At 49.0% G+C, this 22,956-nt stretch overlaps 1 protein-coding gene and 1 non-coding gene across 2 annotated transcripts; one reads left to right on the top strand and one right to left on the bottom strand.

Annotated features, from left to right (window-relative positions):
* Nucleotides 1–16,246: 16,246 nt before the first annotated feature.
* On the top strand, nt 16,247–20,734 carry LOC125543698 (uncharacterized). The gene is made up of 9 exons (XR_015618614.1): nt 16,247–16,393; nt 16,702–16,761; nt 16,854–16,914; nt 16,987–17,053; nt 17,164–17,294; nt 19,125–19,351; nt 19,473–19,506; nt 19,593–19,713; nt 20,517–20,734. It is a non-coding gene; the product is annotated as an uncharacterized LOC125543698 (transcript).
* Nucleotides 20,735–21,537: 803 nt separating this feature from the next.
* Nucleotides 21,538–22,648, bottom strand: LOC125543699 (ubiquitin-conjugating enzyme E2 20). The gene is made up of 3 exons (XM_048707158.2): nt 22,077–22,648; nt 21,918–21,977; nt 21,538–21,818 (listed from the first exon to the last, which is right to left on the bottom strand). The coding sequence occupies exons 1-3, from the start codon at nt 22,534–22,536 to the stop codon at nt 21,778–21,780; spliced, it is 561 nt and encodes a 186-aa protein (XP_048563115.1). The 5' UTR covers nt 22,537–22,648; the 3' UTR covers nt 21,538–21,777.
* Between the last annotated feature and the right edge of the window lie 308 nt (nt 22,649–22,956).

Below are 22,956 nucleotides of genomic sequence, written 5' to 3' on the forward strand. Positions count from 1 at the left end.
CTCATAGTCAAAGGAATATGTATAAGTCATGAAGAAAGCAATAGCAATAAAACTTAATGATCATTATGCTAAGCTAACAAATGGGTCTTGTCAATCACATCATTCTCCTAATGATGTGATCATGTTCATCAAATGACAACACATGTCTATGGTTAGGAAACTTAACCATCTTTGATTAACGAGCTAGTCTAGTAGAGGCTTACTAGGGACACATTGTTTTGTCTATGTATCCACACATGTATCAAGTTTTGGTTAATACAATTCTAGCATGAATAATAAGCATTTATCATGGTATAAGGAAATATAAAATAACAACTTTGTTATTGCCACTAGGGCATATTTCCTTCAGAAGTAGCATCATCAGTAACTTGCGACATATTAGAATTGATAGCATGTGGTGGTGGTGCAAGTTTACTTATAACACAAGGTGAATCTAAAGCAGAACTGGATGGCAGTTCCTTACATCCCCTCGTCTTTGAGGGAAAAATCTTAGTCTTAGAATCTTTTAGATTCTTCATAGTGATAATATGATAATAATCCCAAGTGACTCAACAAATATAGCTATGCTCCCCGACAACGGCGCCAGAAAAAGGTCTTGATAACCCATAAGTATAGGGGATCGCAACAGTTTTTGAGGGTAGAGTATTCAACCCAAATTTATAGATTCGACACAAGGGGAGCCAAAGAATATTTGAAGGCATCAGCAGCTGAGTTGTCAATTCAACCACACCTGGAGATTAGTTATCTGCAGCAAAGTGATCGGTAGCAAAGTAGTATGATAGTTTTGATAATAGTAGCAGCAGCAATGGTAATAGTAACAGTGATAACAGTAACGATAGCAATAGTAACTTAGCAAGAGCAATATGAGATAAATTCGTAGGCATTGGATCGGTGACTTGTTGGATGATATTCATCATGAGACAGTTATAACCTAGGGTGGTACGGCACTAGCTCCAGTTCGTCGATATAATGTAGGCATGTATTCCGTAAATAGTCATACGTACTTATGGAAAGAACTTGCATGCCATCTTTTGTCCTACCCTCCCGTGGTAGCGGGGTCCTATTGGAAACTAAGGGATATTAAGGCCTCCTTTTAATAGAGAACCGGAACAAAGAATTAACACATGGTGAATACATGAACTCCTCAAACTACGGTCATCACCGAGAGTGGTCCCGACTATTGTCACTCCGTGGTTGTCGGATCATAACACGTAGTAGGTGACTATAACTTGCAAGATTGGATCTAGAACATGGATATAATGGTGATAACATAAACGGTTCAGATCTGAAATCATGGCACCCAGGCCCACAGTGACAAGCATTAAGCATGGCAAAGTCATAGCAACATCAATCTTAGAACATAGTGGATACTAGGGATCATGCTCTAATAAAACAAACTCGATTACATGATGAATCTCATCCAACTCCTCATCGACCAGCAAGCCTACAAAGGAATTACTCACTCCCGGTGGGGAGCATCATGGAATTGGCGATGGAGAACGGTTGTGATGACGAAGAACGAAGATCCCCCTCTCCAGAGCCCCAAACGGACTCCAGATATGGCCTCCCAATGAAGAACAGGAGGTCACGGCTGCTCCGCCTCATGGATCACGATAATTCTTTCTCCCTGATTTTTTTCTGGAAAAATAGGATTTATAGCATCGGTTTTAGGGTCTGCGGGGCCACCAGGTGGGGACAACCCACCTGGGCGCGCCAGGAGGGGGCGCCCTGGTGGGTTGTGCCCACCCAGGTGCCGCCTCCGGTGGGTCTTGGCTCCAGAAATTCTTATTTATTGTATAAAAAATTCTCGCAAAGTTTCGTTCCATTCCGAGAATTTTTATTTCTGCACAAAAACAACACCATGGTAGTTCTGCTGAAAACAACATCAGTCCGGGGTTAGTTTCATTCAGATCATGCAAATTAGAGTCCAAAACAAGAGAAAAGGTGTTAGGAAAAGTAGATACGTTGGAGACATATCATGCATATCAATCAAAGTATCCCAAATTTCCTTTGCATTCACAAGACGACTGATTTTGTTGAATTCTTTGGGGCACAATTCATTGAAGAGGATATTGCAAGCTTGAGCATTGTATTGCAACATCTACAATTTTTCAGCGGTAGCTTCACGGTTCGGTTCTCTCCCATCAAAGAATTCACCTTGAAAGACAATACACACAATAGCCCAAATGGCGGGGTTATGTCCAAGAATATGCATTTTCATCTTATGCTTCCAACTAGCAAAATTTGTACCATCAAAGTAAGGACCTCTATGGTGGTAATTTCCCTCACTAGACGCCATACTCTCCTAGGTTGTGAAACCAAGTCTATGATCACCAAAGCTATGGAAATCAAGGCAAATGGAGACCAAAGCTCTGATACCACTTGTAGGATCAGAAGTATGTCTAGAGGGGGATGATTAGACTAATTGATGAAATAAAAATCTAGCCTTTTCCAATTTTAAGTCTTGGCAGATTTTAGCAAATTGTCACAAGGCAAGCAATCAACCTACACATGCAATTCTAAGAGTATAAAAGTGGAATGTAAATCATTGCATATGAAGGTAAAGGGGAGGAGTTTGGAGGGAGCAAACGCAACGTAGACACGGAGATTTTTGGCGTGGTTTTGATAGGTGGTGCTATCGTACATCCACGTTGATGGAGACTTCAAGCCACGAAGGGTAATGGTTGCGCGAGTCCACAGAGGGATCCACCCATTAAGAAGCAACCTTGTCTATCCCACCATGGCCATCGCCCACGAAGGACTTGCCTCACTTGGGTAGATCTTCACGAAGTAGGCGATCTCCTTGCCCTTACAAACTCCTTGGTTCAACTCCACAATCTCGACGGAGGCTCCCAAGTGACACCTAACCAATCTAGGAGACACCACTCTCCAAAAGGTAATATATGATGTGTTGATTATGAACTCCTTGCTCTTGTTCTTCAAATGATAGTATCCCCAACACTCAACTCTCTCACACAGATTTGGACATGGCGGAAAGATGATTTGAGTGGAAAGCAACTTGGGGAAGTCTAGAGATCAAGATTCTTGTAGTTGGATTGGAATGTCTTGGTCTCAACACATGAGTAGGTGGTTCTCTCTTAGAAAATGAGTAGTGGAAGTGTAGGCACGTTATGATGGCTCTCTCACAAATCGAGAGGAGGGTGGAGGGTATATATAGCCTCCACACAAAACCTAATCGTTAAACACAATTTGCCAAACTCGGTGGGACCGAATAGTGAAACTCGGTTAGACCGATATGGTTTAAAATGTGAACGTTAGGCTTTTCGGTGGGACCGACATGATCAACTCGGTGGGACCGATGTGTTAGGGTTAGGGCATAACTTGATCTCGATTTGACTGATTACTTCAACTCGGTGAGACCGATTTCAGTAATAAGCAAACAGAGAGTTGGTCAGGAAAACTCGGTGGGACCGATCGCTCATTTTGGTGAGACCGAAATGTTATGAAAAGGAAACAGAGAGTTTGCATTGCGAACTCGGTGGGACCGATCACTCATCTCAGTTGGACCGAAACGTTACGAATGGAAACAAAGAGTCATCTTGGTGAGACCAAGATCCCTATCTGTGAGACCGAACTGATTAGGGTTTCTGGCTATGGCTATGTCAAGTGAACTCGGTGGCACCGGACAGATCAAATTGGTGGGGCCGAGTTTGACTTTAGGTTTGGGACATATGTGGAAATGAGAAAGTGGTTGAGGGCTTTTGGAGCATATCACTAAGCATTTTGAGCAAGCAAGCATTAAGCAACACCTCATCCCCTTTTAAAAGCATTGCCTTTTTCCTATGGACTCAATGTGATCTTGGATCACTAAAATTAAAAATGTAGAGTCTTGAGCTCTTGCCAATATGTGTCCTTAGCATTTTGAGGGGTCCACATCTCTAGTCCATGCCATGCCAATCATTGAACTTTCTGAAATGATTATCTTGAAGGAATATTAGTTCAATGAGCTATATGTTGTTATGAATCACTGTCGGTGTCAAAACCGGCGGATCTCGGGTAGGGGGTCTCGAACTGTGCGTCTAGGCCAGATGGTAACATGAGGCAGGGGACATGATGTTTTACCCAGGTTCGGGCCCTCTTGATGGAGGTAAAACCCTACGTCCTGCTTGATTGATATTGATGATATGGGTAGTACAAGAGTAGATCTACCACGAGATCAGAGAGGCTAAACCCTAGAAGCTAGCCTATGGTATGATTGTATGTTGTGATTGTTGTCCTACGGACTAAAACCCTTCGGTTTATATAGACACTGGAGAGGGTTAGGGTTACACAAGGTCGGTTACAAAGGAGGAGATATCCATATCCGTATTGCCTAGCTTGCCTTCCACGCCAAGTAGAGTCCCATCCGGACACGAGATGAAGTCTTCAATCTTGTATCTTCATAGTCCAACAGTCCAGCCAAAGGATATAGTCCGGCTGTCCAAAGACCCCCTAATCCAGGACTCCCTCAGTAGCCCCTGAACCAGGCTTCAATGAAGATGAGTCCGGCGCGCAGTATTGTCTTCGGCATTGCAAGGCGGGTTCCTTCTCTGAATACATCACAGAAGAATTTGAATACGAGGATAGTGTCCGACCCTGCAAAATAAGTTCCACATTCCACTGTAGAGAGAATAATATTTTCGTAGATCTAATTTGCTGGCTTGTTTTGGCAGCATGACGTTATGTCATGGCCCGGTGATTATTCGAACCGTTTCCTTTAACCAGCCCCGCACATAACGCGAGGCAGTTTTTCGACACGTCCTGTCAAAGCAGAGATCGTGTCCCCTTATTACGGGATTCTCATCAATACGGGCGTGGGTAACCCAACCGCGCCACCAATTACGGCGCTTGGGGGATAAGCGAGTTTTACCAGGCAAGTGGGAACGCTCAGTTTCGTCCGCCCATATAAAGGGATAAGGATTCACCATCCTATCCACGCCTTCTTCCTCCTTTGCTCATCCGTTTTCGCACACTCGAGCTCTAGCGCCCAAGTCCACACTTCCCACCTCAACCTTCTCCGACCGTTTCCGGAGCGGGAGGCAGGTGGATGGTCTCCTCCGTCACGGAGGGAGACATCAAGAAACTGAGGAGAGCCGGATATCTGCCCGACGACATCGCGCACCGGCTCCCAGATGAGGGGCAGCTCATCCCCACCCCCAGGCCCCATGAGAGGGTAGTATTCCTCACCCATTTCCTCCGCGGACTGGGATTCCCTCTCCATCCATTCGTCCGGGGGCTCATGTTCTATTACGTTCTGGATTTCCATGATCTGGCCCCAAACTTCATCCCCAACATCTCGGCGTTTATCGTCGTGTGCGAGGCCTTCCTCCGCATCAAGCCCCACTTCGGCTTATGGTTGAAGACCTTCAACATCAAGCCGAAGGTGGTGGGCGGCTGCCAGGCGGAGTGCGGAGGCGCCATGGTGGGCAAGATGCCCAACGTAACATGGCTCGAGGACTCCTTTGTGGAAACCATAAAGGGGTGGCAATCGGGGTGGTTCTATATCACCGAGCCGCGCGACCACGTATGGGCAGCGGCCCCCGAGTTCCGATCTGGCATCCCCACGCGGCTCACCTCCTGGAAAGAGAAGGGTCTGTCCTGGGGTAGTTCGGAAGAGCTGACCGGACTCCAAACATGTATTCAAAACATGGTGAACAAGAAGCTCAAACTTGTCAACGTGGTCCAGGTCATGCTCCATCGCCGGATTCTCCCGTGCCAACAACAGGAGTTCAACTTGTGGGAGTTCGACCTGGCGCGGCACCAGACTCTGAACAGGCTTTTCGACACAACTCACGAAGATGCCTGGAGGGTGCTGTTCAAAAGAGCCGAGGTCCCCCCTCCCATTACCGAGGATCGTGGATTCAGCGCGAAGCGCCAAGCCAAAGCGGTAAGCTGCTTTACCTCTCACAGGATACTTTTTTTTATAGGTTGACTCCATGCGGGATCTAAACTCCCGTACCTTTGACAGGACTGGAAGGAGACGGCCGGATAGATCGATTGTCTAGCACCTTTGCCCGAAGGCCCAGCAGACGCTCTTCTGGCGAAGATGCTGACTCCGGCTCCTTATACGGTGCCGGAGAAGACCAAGAAGGCCGAGGGAACCCGAAAGAGTTCCCGACGCTAGGCATCGTCGGACTCACCGTCCGATGACTCTCCGGTGCACTCCTCCCTCGAAGATGAGGAAGAAGAAGAAGATGCTCCCCCTCCCGCAGGGGGAGATAAGAAAAGGAAGGCCACCCCAACTGGGGGCGAAGGGTCCAAGAAGGGAAGGACTCTCCTTCCAGACAGCTCCACCGCCACCGACGAAGACGAGTGGTTGCCCAAGGCCAAGCCCCTGGGGAGATCGTAAGTATTCGGATACCAGAGTAACTCGTAGCATTCCTTTGTCGCACTGCTTTCCCTAACGCCGAACATGATTATGCAGACCGCCGCGAACCAGCATCGATGTATCATCGGATGGCTCCCTGGGCTCGTCGGACATGGATAGCGATCCAGTCCCGACCGCCACCTCCCCTCATCCTGCTGACGACGCCGAGGTGCTGTCTCAAGAGGCACCGGGTCGAGGGAAGACAGTCCTGGAGGCGCCTCAAGGCGACCTTCCGGACTCCGGGAGCCGAGGGGACGGGGGCCCTGAGAGCTCCGAGTTCGGCCCTTAGCCGAACACCGCGCCGGACCCTCCAGCGGTTCCGGGCTCGGGCAGGCGGCCTCCTTCTAAGAGGGGCAAGACGCATGTGCCGGTGACCTCTATCCATCCAGAGGCACCGGACAATCTGCTGGAAGCGCATCGCAGCGCTTCCATCGACGAGGAGCACCGCACTATCATGAGTGCAGTGATCCAGAAGGTTCAGTCCGCCAAGAGCGGATTGACCGAAGCCTGTGCCAGCCTTCTAACAGGCTTTGAGGTAAGTGTTTTAAAATGTAGTAGAAATATTACCGCATAGACAGTAGCCCCTGATGCTTTGTTCGGTGTTCACAAAGAAAAGCCAAACAGAGGATCAAATAATATCGCAGGAGTCTAATATAAGTATGTCAATATGCATATGCAGGCTTCGCTGCTGGCGTCCGCCGCACTGACTGCGGAGGTCGCCGTACTGAAGCAGGACCTCGAGGGGTACAGGAAAGGGCTCGGCCTTGCCAAGAGGCAGCTCGAGGAGAACAAGGGTAAGTAATACCCTGTCTATAGATATGTATATATAAAGAAGACACGATTGCAAAATGACAGGATCAACGAATATTTGCCAGGGGCCACGACCGAGGTGGCGACCCTGAAGCAAGAGGTAACCAAGGCCGAGGATATAGCGGCCAAGGAGCGCACCGAGTGAGAGAAGCACGAGGCTCGGGTGGGCGAGGTGCAGGAAGAGCTCCAGGCTCTCGTGGCGAAGCACGAGGCATTGGAGTTTGACTCAAAGACGCGGGAGTCTGAGCTTGCCGCGGCCCTCAAGAGCGCAAGAAGTGCCAAGGCCGAAGCCCAAAAGGCCCTCCAGGAGATCGACGCGATGAAGAAGATAGCGGAGGATAAGGCTATCTATATGCAAAGCAAGCATGTAAAAGTAAATTACCGATTACTTACCCGAATCCGGAGCTCTTCAGGAGCATTCGCAGATTTGCCCCGCAGCGTGTCCGATGCCGCACAATTTTACCAGGCCGAGGATGGAAGCTCAATGGAGAAGTTGTTCTGGTCTCAGTATGCTGAGGCCGAATACCTGGTGCCAATGAGCGACCAACTGAAGCAGATGGTCGAGCTACATAAGGCGGCCGATCGGGACATGAAGAGCTTTATAGTCCGGCTGTGGCCTGGCGACGCCCTTCCGAACATCTTCTTCGGCCTGGTGAGGCAGCTTGTGGATGCCTGCTCGCGGCTGGAGGTCGTCAAGCAATCTGTCTGTATTGAAGGTGCATGTCGGGCTTTCGCCCGTGTGAAATTGCAGTGGGTCAAGCTAGACGCCGTGAAGCTGATCAAGGAGGGGCCGCCGGAGGGCAAGGAGCACCGCCACCCCGAGATGTACTACGAGGGTGTTCTGCCGGGTGCCCGTCTCATCGTGGATGAGTGTTCAAAAGATGTAATATTTGAATGAGACTTGCTCGTTTTATCCTGTATTTATGAAAACTTGTTTCATATGCGCTATGCAACGCTTGTTTGAATTTAAAATATTACCTTCTGTTTGGTTGTTTATCCAATCTAAGAGATGGCTAGTCCTCGGCTTCTGCCCCCATGCCACGAGTGCTGGGGTGTTCGGGATAAACCTGAGCACTCTTGTTCCCATGTTTGGGTCCTTCGAGGGAGGTGCTCAGCACAGCGAACAAGGCAACCGGACTAATAATGCTTTATCACTCTCACTTAGCCATAGAATTCTATAATTTTAAATTTCAGCGAAGCCCCTGGTATTCGGAAGGCCGAATTTGGGGCGCGATACACGCCTTTAAGCCGGATAGGGCCGGCCCCTCGCTCTAAGCGGCATAAGTCTTTAGGGACTCGAAAACCTTGCCGAACAGCGACCAGTCTCTCGCCTTATCATGACAGTCAGTTTTAGCTTTCTCTACTGAGGTGCTGAACCCAGCAGAACCGGGGCACAATCGCAGTAGTTCTCCTAGCGCTACCTTAGCCGATAGAGCAGAACATAAGGTACCAAAACATAGGAGCCGGGCAAACCCAACATTTGACCAAAGACATGATTCGGAGCTGATGCATATAATGCTATAAGTTCGGGGTGCCGCACTTATGAAAGTGTTCGGACTTGTCACACCGTATTGTGAGGTACGTAAGCCCCTGGTGTATTAGCCGTACCAAGGTGTACGGTTGCAAGGCGTCATTAATGAACACACGCACATATAAATATAACATGAATGCAATAATAGTCGTAATGTCATGCATTGTTTATTAAAAAATTGCGTTAAAGCAGAGTGATACAGATAGTGCGATAAGCAAAGAGTAGGACTATGTCCCCTCCAAGGGAAAGCTAAGGAATGATATGAAATTGAATATTTCGCTCGTTACTGTAATCAACCTGGGAATTCCGTGGTATGACGTAGCTGTCTGCCTCCTTGGTTGCTGCATCATGTGTTCGGCAATAGTGCTGCCGGACAGTGTTTCCAGAGATTAAGGTCCTGAAAAGAAAAGAAAAAATAACCAAATGGGAAGCCCCTAGTGCGGTTTAAGCCGCGTCTTGGGGCGTGCCGCAGTTGTGCCCCCCTCCCCACCTGTGCCCATGGTATTTTTAATGCGTAATTATGTACGCGCAACACGAGTTTCGCCGTTGGGCTGGGATTGGGGTGGCCGCCGTATTGCTACGCGAGCTCAAGTCGCGCCAGGTGGTCTATTTGTCGATTGCTCCGAGCGCGCTTGAAGGTGTCCGGGCTTTGAAGCGCCGAACTGGTTGATTGCCTTGAGAGGCTGCTTTGTGCTTCTGCTGCGAGGGCCGCGGTGTGCTCCTCTGTTCGGAGGGAGCGCTCTGTGTTTCCATTTACTGTAATAACTCCGCGAGGTCCTGGCATCTTGAGCTTGAGGTATGCATAATGCAGTACCGCATTGAATCTAGCAAATGCAGTTCGCCCGAGCAGCGCGTGATAACCACTGCGGAACGGGACTATGTCGAAGATTAACTCTTCGCTTCGGAAGTTATCCGGGGATCCGAAGACCACTTCCAGTGTAATTGAGCATGTGCAATGGGCCTCCACACCTGGAATGACACCTTTAAAGGTCGTTTTTGTGGGTTTGATCCTTGAGGGGTCTATACCCATTTTGCACACTGTGTCCTGATAAAGCGGGTTCAGGTTACTGCCGCCATCCATAAGGACTCGAGTGAGGTGGAATCCGTCAATGATTGGGTCTAGGACCAGTGCGGCAAATCTGCCATGACGGATACTAGTGGGGTGGTCCCTGCGATCGAAGGTGATCGGACAGGAGGACCAAGGGTTGAACTTTGGGGCGACTGGCTCCAACGCATGTACGTCCCTGAGCGCACGCTTCCGCTCCCTCTTGGGTATGTGGGTCGCATATATCATGCTCACCGTCCGCACTTGCGGGGGAAACCTCTTCTGCCCTCCGGTGTGCGGGTGCCGGGGCTCCTCCTCGTCATCGCTATGCGGCCCCTTGTCCTTGTTTTCGACAATTAACTTGCCGGCCTGCTTGAACACCCAACAATCCCTGTAGGTGTGATTGGCTGGCTTGTCTGGGGTGCCATGTATTTGACACGAGCGATCGAGTATACGGTCCAAGCTGGACGGACCCGGCATACTTTTTTTGAATGGCTTTTTCCGCTGACCGGGTTTAGAGCCTTTGAATCCGACATTGACTGCCGTATCCTCAGTATTTTCGCTGTTAATGTGGCGCTTATGTTTGTTGCGACGTGACCTGCTATTGCCGTCCTTGGTATCTGAGGTACCATGGTTCTTTGATATGTTATTACTGCGAGCCAGCCAGCTGTCTTCTCCCGCACAAAAGCGGGTCATGAGCGTCGTGAGAGCTGCCATAGATTTCGGCTTTTCCTGACCAAGGTGCTGGGCTAGCCACTCGTCTCGGATGTTGTGTTTGAAAGCCGCTAAGGCCTCCGCATCCGGACAATCGACGGTTTGTTTTTTATTTGTAAGGAACTGAGTCCAGAATTGCCTGGCCGACTCTTCTGGCTGCCGAATTATGTGGCTCAAGTCATCGGCGTCTGGCGGTCGCACATAAGTGCCCTGAAAGTTGTCGAGGAATGCGGCTTCCAGATCTTCCCAACAGCTAATGGAGTCCGCTGGCAAGCTGTTAAGCCAATGCCACGCTGGTCCTTTGAGCTTTATTGGGAGGTATTTGATGGCGTGTAAGTCATCACCGCGGGCCATGTGGATGTGGAGGAGGAAATCCTCAATCCATACTGCGGGATCTGTTGTGCCATCATATGATTCAATATTTACAGGTTTGAAACCTTCTGGGAATTGATGTTCCATTACTTCGTCTGTGAAGCATAAGGGGTGTGCGGCACCTCTGTATTGGGCTATATCGTGACGCAGATCAAATGGGTCTTGCCCGCTGTGTTCGGCCCGGCCGGATTTGCTTTTACTGTATCCGGCGTGACGTTTATCGTCTCGCAGAGTGGTGCGCCGTCGTGATCCGTAGATCGATCTTGCATGCTTTGCTTTGTCCTCCAATATGTCTCGCAGGTCTGGCGTATCTCCCCATGCCTTTTTATTTGAATGGCGTCGGGGTGGAGGCTGAGCTTTTGGCTGGAATGCCTCTCTATCGCGGCCACGAGGTGGCCGATCAGCCGTATCATACGCTTCTTCCTCTAGTCGGGGTAGTAACCTGCACTTTGGGTAATTCTTGGAGGGGCACTCGAGTTTATATTCCTCGGCCACGAGGACTTCAGTCCATCTGTCAGCTAGCAAATCTTGATCAGCTTGAAGCTGCTGCTGCTTTTTCTTCAGGCTATTTGCCGTGGCCATAAGCCGGCGCTTGAAGCGCTCTTGTTCGACGGGATCCTCTGGTATGGCGAATTCACCGTCGCCAAGGCTTGCCTCGTCTTTGGAGGGGGGCATGTAATTGTCATCCTCCTCCTCTCCGTCTGCCGCTCTCTCAGGAGAGCTGGCTCCTTCATCCTCCTGCTCTAAATCTTGCTGGAGGGGATTGCTGTTGTCTTCGGCACTATCCGGAGTGTTATTATCTCCTGTGCCGGTATCACCACTTTTGCTTTGGCGGGACTTAGAGCGGCGCCGCTGACGTCGGCGCTTGGGTTGCTTCTTGGAGGAGTCATCCTCCACTATCTCGTCGCCATTCCTTCGTTGGGTGTATCCACCATGTATATGTCATATGACGAGGTGGCTTTCCAGTGCCCTATAGGCGCTGGTTCATGTTCGTCTCCTACATCGTCGTCCATACCGTGGATGTCTTCGGAGTCGAAGTTGAGCATGTCGGTTAAATCATCGGCAGTGGCTACGAAGTGGGTGGTGGGTGGGCGTCGAAGTTCTTCGTCGTCCGCATCCCAATCCTGTTGGCCATAGTACGGCCAGGGCTCTCCTGACAAAGAGAGAGACCTTAGTGCATTCAGAATGTCGCTGAAGGGCGAGTGCTGAAAGATATCCGCGGCGGTGAATTCCATGATCGGCGCCCAATCGGATTCGATTGGCAGGGGTGCGGATGGTTCGGAGTCCGGAAAAGAGTCTGGCACCTTGGAGTCACGGGCTGCGCAGAGGGTTAGGCTGGGGTTCGGCTCGATCGCCGTTGGGATTGCAGCCCCTAAGGCGGTGTCTAACCACCCGTCCTCGATTGGCGTAGTTGGCTCCGAGCTAAGGGTCGGAGCTGATGCGGGCGCGGCCTCTGGGGTACTGTTCGGCGGCAGAGCTAGGTCATACCCATCATGACAGTGCGGCGCGCCCGGCTATGGATCGGATCCGTCGAAGATCAAGTCTCTGCAGATGTCGGCCGTGTAGTTCAAACTTCCAAATCTGACCTGATGGCCAGGGGCGTAGCTTTCAATCTGCTCCAGATGGCCAAGCGAATTAGCCCACAGTGCAAAGCCGCCAAGTACGAAGATCTGTCCGGGGAGAAAAGTCTCACCCTGGACCGCATCGCTGTCAATGATAGTAGGAGCCATCAAGCCTAACGACGACGACACAGAGGAACTCTCAATGAAAGCACCAATGTCGGTGTCAAAACCGGCGGATCTCGGGTAGGGGGTCCCGAACTGTGCGTCTAGGCTGGATGGTAACAGGAGGCAGGGGACACGATGTTTTACCCAGGTTAGGGCCCTCTTGATGGAGGTAAAACCCTACGTCCTGCTTGATTGATATTGATGATATGGGTAGTACAAGAGTAGATCTACCACGAGATCAGAGAGGCTAAACCCTAGAAGCTAGCCTATGGTATGATTGTATGTTGTGATTGTTGTCCTACGGACTAAAACCCTTCGGTTTATATAGACACCGGAGAGGGTTAGGGTTACACAAGGTCGGTTACAAAGGAGGAGATATCCATATCCGTATTGCCTATCTTGCCTTCCACGCCAAGTAGAGTCCCATCAGGACACGAGACGAAGTCTTCAATCTTGTATCTTCATAGTCCAACAGTCCGGCCAAAGGATATAGTCCGGCTGTCCGGAGACCCCCTAATCCAGGACTTCCTCAATCACCAAAACCACCAAGGGATTAGTTGCACTTCCAAGTCACCGCAGCCTCCTTCTCCCCCATCACCGGTAGAAAGCTTACCCGCCGAAGCCTTTCCTTCTCCACCACAGGCGGCCGCCTCCTCTAATTCCCCTCGCCTTCCTACGGCCCGCGCAGACGCCAGCTACTAAATCTTGCCTGGAGCAGCCGGATCCGCCTGCAACGCGACACCAATAGAAGCTCATGCCCGGATGCATGGTGATGGCGGCCGTAGTCCGCCCGCGGTAGGAAATGGGTCCGCGGTCCGCCTGCGGCAGGAAATGGCGGCCCGAGCTCGAATTTTAGTGGAGAAGATGCGGGCGAGGACGACCGAAGCTCTCCACGGCGCGGGGTGGACGGAGGTGGCCGGAGGAAGCAAGATTCACAGGAGATTTGGGGAGGTGCGGTGGCGAAATGGTGGGCGGGCGCGAAAATTTTCCTCCCGCCAAGGCTCACTTGGGATAGGAGAAACCACAAAGGATGAGAGGAAAACACAAGATTTGGCAGTCGACGGTCGATTTTTACAGCTCGGCCTAAAAGTTTGTACGGGTCAGCCGAATATATGGTACCTTTTCAGGTTGTTTTTGGGGCCCGATACCGTATATCGACGATTATTTTGCGGGTCGGGCGGATATAGCGGATCTGCTAGAGATGCGCTTATTTTTGGGATATATGTGCAATACTGGTGGTTTTTTTCATAAATAGAAAAATGTGAGGGTGTCTGTGCAAAGATACATCACGAAGAGCGTCACTCATGCTGGTGGGGTCATACACATGATGCACCCCCATACGCGTATTGTGATCATATATGCATGCTTGAGTCAAGTTAAATGACCATAAAATGGTATTTTTAAAATTCTAGCATCAAACTGAAATTACGACTTAAGTTTCTATGACTCCAAGGGATATTACCTTAACTAGCATAACTATGAGGTGGCAAAGCGTGACAACGGGAAGCTAGCTCTCCCTCCCTTCGAATTCAAAATGGGGAAAGGCTCTCTCTGTCTCTCTCGCGCGACTGGTTGTGGCGGCCAAACGAGGGCATTGGCGGCGGTAGAGGTCAGTTATCCCGTCTATACCTCCCCCCCTCCGGCATCTCCCCTATCCCGCTATCGCGGTGGCATTCTCATTAGGATTCGACGGCAGTGGCGGTGAAGGAGGCTTGATGTGCTAGGCGGTGGCTTTGGTGGTGCAGATGGAAAGCGGAAGCAGGGTGGTGAACTAGAGAAGAGGAGTTGGCGCTAGTAGTAGTTGTGATGTACAGATCCGAGCAGACAAGATCTTGTTTCAAAATCTCTTCCCCGCTCCACAACCCACCTCTCTGCTGCATCTGCCTGGCACCTCTTCTCCCGCTCTAGAAGCTTCCAGAACCTTTGCCCGCGCGGATGGAGAACCAAAAGAATATTGGCCTCAAGGTACTGCTGCCTAACCCCTCTGCCACGTCTGTACCCACTCATTTCGTCTCATTTTCTCCCCTTTTGTTCCGCCGCTTCGTTTGTATTAGAAGGGAGAGAGAGGATTTGTGGAATTGTTCGTTGTATTCCTTGAGCCTCGTGGGCATATGTATATAGGAGTACAATGATCAACTTGGAGTACAAGACAAGCCAGAAAAAATCCTAGTCTATCTCGTCTTTCCTAATAATCAATGTACTCAGCATCCTCCCGCAGTCACAACGGTAGCGACGCAGACGGTGAGACTGGAGAAAAATCCGAAGGTAAGCCGACAGACACCTCCCCACAGTCGTAACGGTCGATGCATCGCGAAGTGGTGGCTGGAATGGAAACCGACGAGGTTGCTCAAGCAAGGCGGTAGCCCTTTGCGCCGTTTGTCGAGGTAGCCGAGAGCATAGGTGGTGTAACCGTAGTCGAGGTAGCCGTGCGAAGAACGGCGTGGTCGATGCCGAGTCGGGGTCGTCGATGTCGAGGTAGTCGCCATGGAGCCGCGGAAGAAGAGCAGCGGCGACCTAAGGAGGCGGCGGCGCCGGTGGCTAGAGAAGGAGCACGACGGCGGTGCTCGAAGTAGGCGATAATGAACCTGACAGCGTGACGAAGACTGGCGCGGACGGTGACGTTCCTGCGCCAAGGGAGGCGGCGCGGCGCATATCAGAAGGAAGTCAACGCGCGTGAACGACGTGGACCGCGGGCCGCAGCGTTACGGCCCGAAGGGGCGACGCAACGGCGGCGGGCAGGTCGGGGCGACGACGGGGAAGACCTCAGGAAGGTTGCAGGGATCGCGTGCCATGCTCGCTACGGCTCGACGGGGCGACGTAGCGGCAACGTGAGGGTCGGTGCAGCCTCGGGGACGGCCTAGAGCGGACGGCCTCGGTGCGGCGGTTGACCGCGGGCCGTGGCACTACGACCCGAAGGGGCGACGCAGCGACAGCGCGCGAGGTGGTGCAACCACGGGAACGGCCTCAGGGCGACGGCGGAGATCATGTGCCGCGGCACTACGACCCGAAGGGGCGACGCAGCGGCGGCGGGGATCGATGCAGCCACGGGGAGAACCACGGGGCGGCGGCGCTGCGGCCCGACGGGGCGATACAGCGGCAGCCTGTTGCTCGATCGATGAAGAGGCGTGTAAACTTGACGTTGATCTTCACTAAATCCTGCGGAGGCGTGCATCGAATTATCAGACTGGACGGGACGGTGCGGGAGCAGGAGCCTGCTATCAAGGAGATGTGCCAAGGTAAAACTGAGCGAATTCCGTCCTTCTCGATCGAAGATGTTTTTTTTTTTGACATTTTGTGATTTTTACAGCTCGCTCTAAAAATTTGTACGGGTCAGCCGAATATACGGTACCTTTCGGATTGTTTTTGTGCCCTATACCGTATATCAGCAATTATTTTGCGGGTCGGACGGATTTGCTAGAGATGCACTTAATTTTGACGTATATGTGTAGTACTAGTGGTTTTTTTTATAAATAAAAATGTGAGGGTGTTTGTGCAAAGATACATCACGCCGAGCGCCGCTCACGCCGGTAGGGCCGTACACATGATGCATCCTCATACGCGTATTATAATTTTATATGCACGTTTGAGTCAAATTAAATGACCATAAAATTGTATTTTTAAAATTTTAGCATCAAACTGAAATTACGACGCAAGTTTTTATGACTCCAAGGGATATTATCTTGACTAGCATAACTATGAGGTGGCAAAGCGTGACAAAAGGGAAGCTAGCTCTCCCTCCCTTCGAATTCAAAATGAGGAAAAGCTCCCTCTGTCTCTCTCCCGCGACTGGCTGCGGCGGCCAAACGAGGGCATTGGCGGCGGCAGAGGTCAGTTCTCCCATCTATACCTCTCCCCCTCCGGCATCTCCCCTCTCTCGCTATCGCGGTGGCGCTCTCGTTAGGATGCGACGGCGGTGGCGGTGGCGGAGGCTTGATGGGCTAGGCGGTGGCTTTGGTGGTGCGGATGGAAAGCGGGAGCGGGGCCGGCGAACTGAAGAAGAGGAGTTGGCGCTGGTAGTAGCTGTGATGTACAGATCCGAGTAGACGAGATCTTGTTTCAAAATATCTTCCCCGCTCCACAACCCACCTCTCTGCTAGTCTGCTGCATCTGCCTGACACCTCTTCTCCCTCTCTAGAAGCTTCCAGAAGAATCTTCGCCCGCGCGGATGGAGAACCGACAGAATACTGGCCTCAAGGTAATGCCGCCTTAACCCCTCCGCCACTTCTGTACCCACCCATTTCGTCTCATTTTTCTCCCCTTCTGTGCCTCCGCTTCGTTTGCGCGCAGAAGCGGAAGCTTCTGAGGACGGTGCGGGAGCAGGAGCCTGCTATCAAGGAGATGTGCCAAGGTAAAACTGAGCGGATTCCGTCCTTCTCAGCCGGAGATTTTTTTTTGACATTTTGTGATTTGGATAATGCAGCCCTGAAGGAGATGGAAAGCAAGGTCAAGAACCTCCGGGACGACAACAACCGGCTCCGCGGCGAGCTGTAAGATCGAATGCTTGTGTTGTGCGTGTTGATTTGGGTTCGCTTTTATTTCGCCGGAAATGACGGCTGAGACGCTGGTTCTGCTCTTGTTGTTGTTTCTTTTATGCCAGGCTCGACAAGGACCGGCAGCTTGCGGTGACGCGGACACTTTTAGTTGACAGGGAGCGTCAGCTTACGAAGACCCAGACACTTCTAGCTGACAGGGAGCAGCAGCTTGAGGCCCGGACACTTCTGGTTGACAGTGAGTTTTCCCTTGTCTAATTTCGAGTTATTCTCCCTTTCCCATTTGGTCCAAGTTAATGCCTGGAAGTCTAGAGAATGGACATTGGTGGTGTGCTAGCGTAAATCATGCATGTGTGGGGACTAACACACGTCTTCTTGAAATGGAGAGCAGTAATGTCGCCTCAGAGCAACTTATCTTTGTTATAATCTGAATTTCAGGGAACTCACATATCTTAGTATTTGAATAGTTTTGACATCTAAGAATTTGAATGGTGTAAGCAACTACTTCTCCAGGCTGTGACCTTTCTATAGATCAGGCTTAATTATTTGAGTAGATTTTTTATTCTTAATTTGTTGGTTACCACATTCCTTTGATGTTTAGTTTATTGTAGAAAGTGAACACCGAAAGCACTGATTGTCTCAGCTGATTCCCCTTTATATGATATATATTTATGCTTGGAATAGTGGGTTGGAAGATTGGCAACAATCAAGACACATCACATGATATTAGTCAACAAATTGAACAGTTATTGTGATAGTTCTCACGATTATAGTAATATATTCTAATTGGATATTGTTGTATCAAATTGCAACATCATTCAAAAATGTAGCACTCTGAGAACAAATAGTTGTGGTCACGCCCTATTGCAAAAGTACACTTTTGCAGCCAAAAAAAGATGTAAAAAAAATCATAGATGAGCAACATGACAGAAAATGTGCACATGCAAAAGCATGACCATTTGCGAACTGTTCTCTTGAGTAAGACAGAAACTTGTGCGCATATAGTTTGCTACGCTGGTCCTTCATCTCTTTGTCTTTTTTTTACAATCTTTCATAATTTTGAACAACTTTTAGCAAGTGCACATGTTATAGCATATTACAACCATGATTTTTTTCCCGCATATATTGGAAATTCAAGGTACATGTTCTATAAGTGAGGTGCGGGTGCAGCTGGTTGTGGAAAATTCACATTTGATGTTTGTCAACTGCCAACTGTACTGGGCTGTGATACTGACCGCGTCTTACTAGCTTGAATCAGTTACTCAATTTTACAATTATGTCTCTGAAAGTTTAGGATTTGATTAAATGGTTATTGTATCCTTTATGCAAGTGAAAATTTCTCAACAAACCTACTTGCATCATGTTATTTTCTACTTCTGTAGTGTGGTGTTTGGAGAGCTGATTGTTTTGCATTTATCTGCATATCTCTACCATGGTCCAAAATATGTTTCACATTCTGTTTAGTTCTAATGAACATTAAGTGCTTACCCAACATTTTTACATTTTCTAGTGCTTTATTACTACGCCCTGCGTTGCAATATTATTGAAGTTTTAGGTTTGTCCTAAGTCAAACTTGTTTAACTTTGACCAACTCTATAGGAAAAATGTGTTATGATCTGCAACCCCAAATACACATAGTATGGAAATATATTTTATAAAGAATCTCATGAGACTAATCTGGTGTTCTGGATGTTAATATATTTTTCTATAGACGTGGTCAAACTTAAACAAGTTTGACTTAGGACAAACATAGAACTTCAATTATTTTGGAACAGAGGAAGTATATTGCAGACACACAAAAGCCTCAACACAGTAATGTAATTCATGGTTATTTTACTGTAAAAAATCATGGCTATTTTATACCTGGTTAATCAGGTATACAAGAGTAATAACACCCTACTTGTTTCTTGAAAAAAATTGACACATTATGAGGCACAGCAGTCCTCTGTAAATTCACCTATACCTTGTAGATTGCCAACAATTCTATTTCTATTTCCCATTCTTTTTGGTGATAACCAAGTTGATTTAGCTGCAATTTTATTTACTCTATTCTGCTTTGCTTATGCAGCAAAGGAGTTTGAAACAGAAATTTTGAGGCTTAAGCATCTGTTGGCTGAGAAGAATGATACAAATAACTATGCAGCTCTAGTGTCTCCTGAGACAATAACTGAAGTCATACAGAAGCAAACTCCAGTTTCACCTGCAAGAACACCGGTGTCAAACAGAACGAATACAGTACAGTCCAGTGTGAATGCCATTGTCCACCATGGTAGCTTTCAGGATGAAGCTAGAGAGGCAAGTTGTTGAAACAGCCCAACCACTTTGCTGGCAGTGTAGAAGTATGCAAGGATTAATGATTATTTTGAGCTTTATATTGTTTGCTAAGCCATTTTTATGGCTTGCATTGATTCTGTAGCAGGACTGCTGTAGAAGAGGTGTTCGCACCTCAGGTTAGTGATAATGTACAAGTGGATTGCAGTTTGTATTTCTTCTCATGCCTGTAAATTGGTTTGACTTGTAAGTCTGTTGCTTTCAGGCAATGGGGCAGATGAAAGTTCTTGTAACTGTGTGTATCATATGCTGGTTGAATCTTTAGTAATTTTCACTGAAGAATGAAATAGAAGGATTCTCACTTCCAATCTATCATGAAGCTAGTGGTACATGCAAACACCAGTTCTAACGTTGTTTAATTTGCTACAGAACATTTGTAAAATATATGTGACACTACAGTTATTTATGGTTTGCATTTTACATTTTGGCCTTGATATTTACATCCATGCATGTGATTTTATATGTAACTGGGCAAGCTGGGATATCTGGAGAGCAGTTATGTTTAGAGTGGCTGCCTCTGTAACTTGAAAAGTGGCTCTTTAAACTGCAAAATGTGGTACCTAAATACACATTCAGTGTCATCTTGCGTTCTAGCAAGAAACTTTTTGTATCATAGTCCCTCCTTGATATGGCCTTGCATTTTAAACAGTTTTATACTTGTGTGGACTTTATTAAATGTAGGACCATGTGCGCAATATTGTCACGGTGACAGACAATGGCGATGTTAGAGAATGGACTTATCAGAACAGATTTCTGTCCCTTAGTTGTTGTTACCAGCACATGTCGTAATTATGGCTATGAAATTTTGATGATCGTGGAGTAAATCTATATAATATTCTTATACTTGTTCACATGTTGAGGCTATGTTCCTGTCAATTAGTAATAGATATAGTAGTATGTTGGAGTGGCATGTTACCTCTTATCTGTTGCATGTGACCTCTCTTTCTATCACAGCATTTGCTTATATTCTGGCATTAAAGATGTTGATCCGACATGTGCCTTTGTTTGTCAACAAGGAAGTACCTTCCATATGATTTTGCATCAGTTGATGTTTCATTTTGCGCTGTTTATCATAACGATAGAATTGTTTGTCAAAGGTGCTAACGCAATCTTAACTGAGATCTTCAAGCTATTGTAGGTTATAATTTCACCCTTGTGTGGTTAGAGCAACCCAATGGCGACAAATACTCTTCGCTAGGCACCCTGGAGAAAATCGCTTTAAAGTGGATGAGAGTGCAGGACATAAGGTTTAGCAAGGCAATTTGCCCTGTATTCTTTGAGCCGATATCCAGTCTCATCAGGCGAGGCCGATGATAGTCCTGACATCATATTTTGAGCTCTGGATGTACATGACTGAAACTGGGACTGTTGGCAGAACTGTCCTTCATATGTGTGTACATTTGCTGGGGAGATTGGATGATTTGCACCAAGTTTCCAAGCGCTTGGAGGGTTCGTCCTCGTTTTTATTGTATAATTAATCATTCGCCACAACTTTTGCCTGCAGTTTGATGTTTTTTCAGAATACACCAACAAAACTTATGACCGAACCCGCTTTAATTCAGGTTCCTATTTGCGTCTCTCGGTTCAGTCGTCAGGCTTGTCTTGCACGTTGCTGACCACCACTGCAGCTTGTACCGCCGGCCTAGCATTATACCCTGGAGGAAGGAATCAAATTGCATGAGAATGTGCCTGGTGAATTTCAGCGGATATGGAGTGTCATCAGAAAGGCCGATTACTTAATATTATCGACTTTTGGCAGAAGAATGCTTGCTGTCGTTTCGTGTTTATGTTTTCAGCATGCAAAATTCATCCTTTGCTGTCAATTGCTGCACCCCTGGTTTGAATAGACTATTTCTTGACAACCTCTACTTTTTATACCTAGGCAGGCCTATCACAACCTAACAAACTCCACTTTTTATACCTTGGTCCTAATGTCCTATTACAAATGCTTTGCTTAAATTTGCAGAGAGTTTTGGGAGGACGGCCTAACTTAACCACTGTGACTGTTTTTACATGTTTTGTTGTTGTCGTATATAAGGGTTGCTCTCGGTTTAAACAGTTTGGCATGAAACCAACCACGTTTTTTCAGTTTCGAACATGCCAACCAAAAAAGAAACTCGAATCAGTTACATGTCGCAAGTATCCAACAGTTGAAAATCTATCGAACACCTGATTATTTCAGTGAAGTATATGCCCATCTCAGCGATGGGAGAACAGCATGACATGAGAAACAACAGGTTTGCTAAACCCACCGAGCAATCGAAGCTCCAGCTGTTGGATCAATCGACGCCAACATGAGAAACAACACTCCAGAATCTATCCAACACCAGATTCGATCAATCGACGCCAATGTGGAGCCGCCATTCCAATAGATCCCGCCTTGTTCCTCTTTACGCCGGCTTGTAGAGCTTCTCCACCATCTTCCTGAACTCTGCGCACACAAGAAGGAGAACGGAGCATGCAGATTCAGAACCAAGAACAGGTTGATGATCAATCAACATGGGAGGTTCCGAGAACGAGGGGGGTTTACCTTCTTGATTCGCCCAGAGCGCGGCCGCCTGTGTGTTCAGGGGGGAGTCGTTGTTCGGCTCTGCGTCCCAATAATGAATCACAGATCAGATCAGACCACACAAGACAACAAGTAGGGACAGATCTGACGGGACGAGAGAGGAAGGAGTGAGAAGCGTACCTCCGAGCAGGCTCTGGATGGAGAGGAGGATGGTGCGGACGTCGTAGGCGGAGGACCACTTGTCCTGGAGGATGTCGAGGCAGATGTTGCCGTGGTTGTCGACGTTGGGGTGGAAGCAGGGGGTCTCGAACCGCACCTTGGGCGGCTTGTAGGGGTAGTCGCTGGGGAAGGCGAGCGCGAGGCGGTAGGAGGTGCCCTCGTACGCGGTGGCGGCGGATCCGTCGATGGTGCCGACCCACTGGAAGATGTTGTCCCCCTCCGGGAACGCCGACACCCCGGGGTCGCCGCCCATCATCAGCGCCATCAGCTCCGACTGCAGCCGCCGCACCACCGACTGCCCGTCCGCGCCACGCGCAGCCGCCGGCGCCTGCTTCCCCGAGGACGCTGACGCTGCCCCTGGTGCGGGGGCCGCCGGGACGTTGCCGCTGCCGTGCGACTCGCTGTTCTCGCCCCTCGCCATCGCTCGTTCCGTGCGGGGGATGGGTCGAGGAGAGGAGCGGATCGGATCGGATCAGCGGGAGGGTGGAGAGGTCGGGAGGGTTTGGAGGGGAGAATTGGGGAATTGAGACGGCGAGAGGGCGGTTATTTAAAGGTGGGAAGGGACCGGTGATTCCAGCCTAGTGACCGTTGGGGTTGGGGTTGCAGGCTATCGCTAGCTGTTCGATTGGATTGATTCAGCCGTTGCAATTCATCGCAACAGCGTTGCGGTGCGGCCGGGTATGGCAGCAACCAGGCCGCTGATTCCAACGGCTAGTTTTGCGGCGGTGGCAGGGCAGCGGCACGCTCATCTCGCCCTCGGTCACGTCCATGCAGGGCACCCTGGAATGATCTGTGGCACCGAAGGCCAAATTGTTACTCTCCTCTTAAAAAATTAGACCAA

This window comes from Triticum urartu, chromosome 3A, assembly GCF_056163025.1.
Source record: "Triticum urartu cultivar PI428250 chromosome 3A, HENAU_Tu73, whole genome shotgun sequence".
In the NCBI taxonomy this organism is placed as follows: Eukaryota; Viridiplantae; Streptophyta; class Magnoliopsida; order Poales; family Poaceae; genus Triticum; species Triticum urartu.